Source organism: Tupaia chinensis, unplaced genomic scaffold (assembly GCF_000334495.1).
Source record: "Tupaia chinensis unplaced genomic scaffold, TupChi_1.0 Scaffold143944_1, whole genome shotgun sequence".
Lineage (NCBI taxonomy): Eukaryota > Metazoa > Chordata > Mammalia > Scandentia > Tupaiidae > Tupaia > Tupaia belangeri.
The window spans coordinates 71,811-75,180 of record NW_006203795.1 but is presented as its reverse complement, the minus strand read 5'-3'; the positions used below and the strand labels follow the sequence as shown (position 1 = coordinate 75,180).

The 3,370-nt window shown below is 39.6% G+C and overlaps 1 protein-coding gene across 1 annotated transcript; it reads left to right on the top strand.

Moving 5' to 3' along the window:
• Positions 1-844: 844 nt before the first annotated feature.
• On the top strand, positions 845-1,420 carry LOC102471404 (EP300-interacting inhibitor of differentiation 1). The gene has a single exon (XM_006165531.1). It carries the CDS (start codon positions 845-847, stop codon positions 1,418-1,420), a length of 576 nt encoding a protein of 191 aa, XP_006165593.1.
• Positions 1,421-3,370: the final 1,950 nt, after the last annotated feature.

Genomic DNA, 3,370 nt, shown 5'->3' with positions numbered 1-3,370 from the left:
CTGGTACAAGACAAGGCTATACCAGTTCCTACACTCCTCTTCAATATAGTGCTGGAATTCCTAGGCAATGCAATCAGAAAAAGAATGAAATAAAAGGCATTCAAATAGGAAAAGAAGAGGTGAAATTGAATTTATTTGCAAATGACATGATTGCATACATAGAAGACCCAAGGGTATCCACAAAATAACTCCTGGAAGTAATAAATTAATACAGTAAATTGGCAGGATACAAAACCAACATACAAAAATCTATAGCATTTCTATATACGAATAACAAGCAGACTGAGATAGAATTGCAGAAAGTAATCACATTTACCATAGCCACAAAAAGTATAAGATACCTAGGAATAAATCTAACCCAAGAAGTCAAAGACCTCCACAAGGAAAACTATTAAAAGTTAAAGAAAAGTAATAAAAAAAGACAAAAGTTTGGAAGAATATCCCATGTTCCTGGATTGGAAGAATTAATATAATCAAAATACAATTCTACCCAAATTAATCTACATATTTCATGCAATCCCAATCAAATTATCAGAGACATTTGTCACAGATCTAGATTCACAATCTTCTAGTCTGACTAGATAGATTTTTTAGGACCAGTGATCTTTGGAGTTTTTACTGCAATTGCTCTAATTGAACAGATGTTCAGAATACAACTATAAAGTCATTTAAAATGTCATGCTTTATAGTGAGATATCTCCAATTCCTTTGTGATAGAATGACATGTTTTGGAACTGGACTTTAATATAAAACCAACTTTGGGGCATGGTCTTCTATCAGTATTTAAAGATCTTCACAAACAGCTTGCGGAAAGGGCTTGGCGAAGGTTTGAACGGTTTGTACCATGTCAGAAATGGTGGAACTGTCCCAGCTGTATGAAGAGAGCAGTGATCTGCAGACGGATGTGATTCCTGGCGAAGGTGACCTTCCCCAGATGGAGGTAGGCAGCGGGGGCCGGGAGCCATCCTTGGGGTCCTCTCGCAAGGGGGCCCGGCCACAGCTGGAGGAGGAAGGCCCAATGGAGGAGGAGGCCCAGCCAATGGCGGCGCCAGCGGGGAAATGGGGCCTTGCCAACGGGACCAAACCTGGGGGGCAAGGCGGGTCAGTTTGTGGGTACGGACTTCGAGAGCGAGGAGAGGAATTTGATGACTGGGAGGATGGGGAGGACGACTATGACTCCCCGGAAGAGGAGCCGCTGAGGGGAGCCGGCTACAGAGTATCGGCGGCCCTCGAAGAGGCCAACAAGATGTTCCTGAGAACATCCAGAGCAAGAGAGGCAGCTCCGGATGGCGGGTTTCAGATGCATTATGAGAAGACCCCGTTTGATCAGTTGGCTTTTATTGAAGAGCTCTTTTCACTTATGGTTGTCAATCGTCTAACCAAAGAACTCAGCTGTCATGAGATTATTGATAGAGAGTAATTTAAATACTGTTAAAAGAGGATGAAACTACTTGAGGAGAGACCCAACATTCCACTGTCTTTGGGGTTCATTCCAAATGGTTCTGTGCCAATGAAAAACTTGATTAAAAAAAAAAGTTTTTGTTTTTCAGAATAGAAGGCAATAGAACAGTGCACAGTTCTGAAAAAGGAAGAGGATCATTAAAGAAATAAAGGATTTTAAGATGATTGAAATCTGTTTTCAAGAATGTCCTAAAATACCTGTGGCATTATTTTATTGACCCAGATTATTTTCTGTGTATTGGGGAAAATACCTTTTGTATGTGTTTTATTGTAAAGAAGGCTTCACAAGGAGAAATCATGACCAACAAAAAATGGCCAGTACAAGAGCCCATGATACTAACTTTATAATGAGAACAGAATATTCAACAAAGACACAAGAGTTATTTGGAAGCAAACCAGTTGAGAAAACGGAAAATTCCCCTTTGTGATTGATTTAAGCCATCATTATTGTGTGTGTGTGTGTGTGTGTGTGTGTGTGTGTGTGTGTGTGTGTGTTAAATTCCTTCAACCAATGGCTGCATATTTGTTACAGAATAAGAAAAAATTCATTTTGCCTATCATTTTGAAGACAATGTGACTTCTGTCATGCACCTACAAAACACTTCTAAAGTTCATCAGACCTATACTAATCTTATGTCAACCTATTTTAGTAAAGGAGACTTTGACAAGAATTTCCTTCGGTAGCATACAGTATTTTACAGTTAGTCATAAGCTCTCACCACTAGCTTTGACAGTGATATATTGCTATCCTTTGGTTTCTTGAAATAAATTATCTATAATAAAGAGGTCTTTAATGACATCAACATCCCTACTGTGACTAAGCAGACGTGTGCTCCTGTATTTTGCTACTGCAGAATTATAAGCTTAGTATTTTTAAGGTAAAGAAAAAGTGCCATAAGCAAAGAGAGATGAATATTGTGCTGTATGGGTGGCATCTTTCACTTGTATGCACCAGCATTGGAGATAATAAAATTTCTTGTTTTGTGGGAAAAAAAAAAGATCTTCACAAACAAATAAGAGAGATGCAAAATAATTTTCTGCTCTCATTTAATCCCACAGATTTAGCCACCAGCATATCAGATCAACTCAGGGGCACTAATACTTGTAACTTTCTTCACAATCTTTATCATATTTCTTGGCAATTTTTGTGTTAATAATCTTGCTTATGTTTATATTCCTACTAGTCTGCAGAATCATCCAGTGAGAACTCCATGCAACAGCTGTCCAGTTCTACAGACTCCAATTAATAAAGAAAAAGAGGGAGGTGTGAGGAGCAACAAAATCTGAGCTGAACAATGATGACCTTTGAAGGTGAGCAGAGCACAAATTTGTTCTCTTGGGGTGATGCTGCACAGCTGGCAGAGGGAAAAGGAAACTCTTGCTTAGCCATAGAAGGCCAGGTGTGGCTTATTTAGAACCATAAGCCACAAATGCTTCACAGCTGCCTTGGACAATAGAAAACACCTGGCTTTATCTTCTGCTACTTTCTGGCTAAAAAGAAACCTGGGAATGGCTCAGTGCCATGGTGATCTCCATCAGAGGTGGTCAGACTGCCTGATCCCCACTTTTCTCTACCGTGTGTCTCTGGCTGTTCTTTCTACATCCACCGCCAGTTCCAGTCGAGGGCCTCATCCACACTTTGCAGGCTGAGGCAATTCCACTCTTAGGTATTTACTCAAAGGATAGGAAAACCCTCAGTCAGAAAATCACTTGCACTTCCATGTTCATTGCTGCATTATTTACAATTGCTAGGACATGGAATCAACCCAAATGTCCAAAAATAGATAAATAGGTTGAAAAATATGGCATAAGTACTGTATGGAATACTATTAGGTCATAAAAAACAAGAGCCTGTTATTTGTTAGAAAGTGGATGAATATGGAAGACCTAGTGCTAAGTGAAGCAAGCC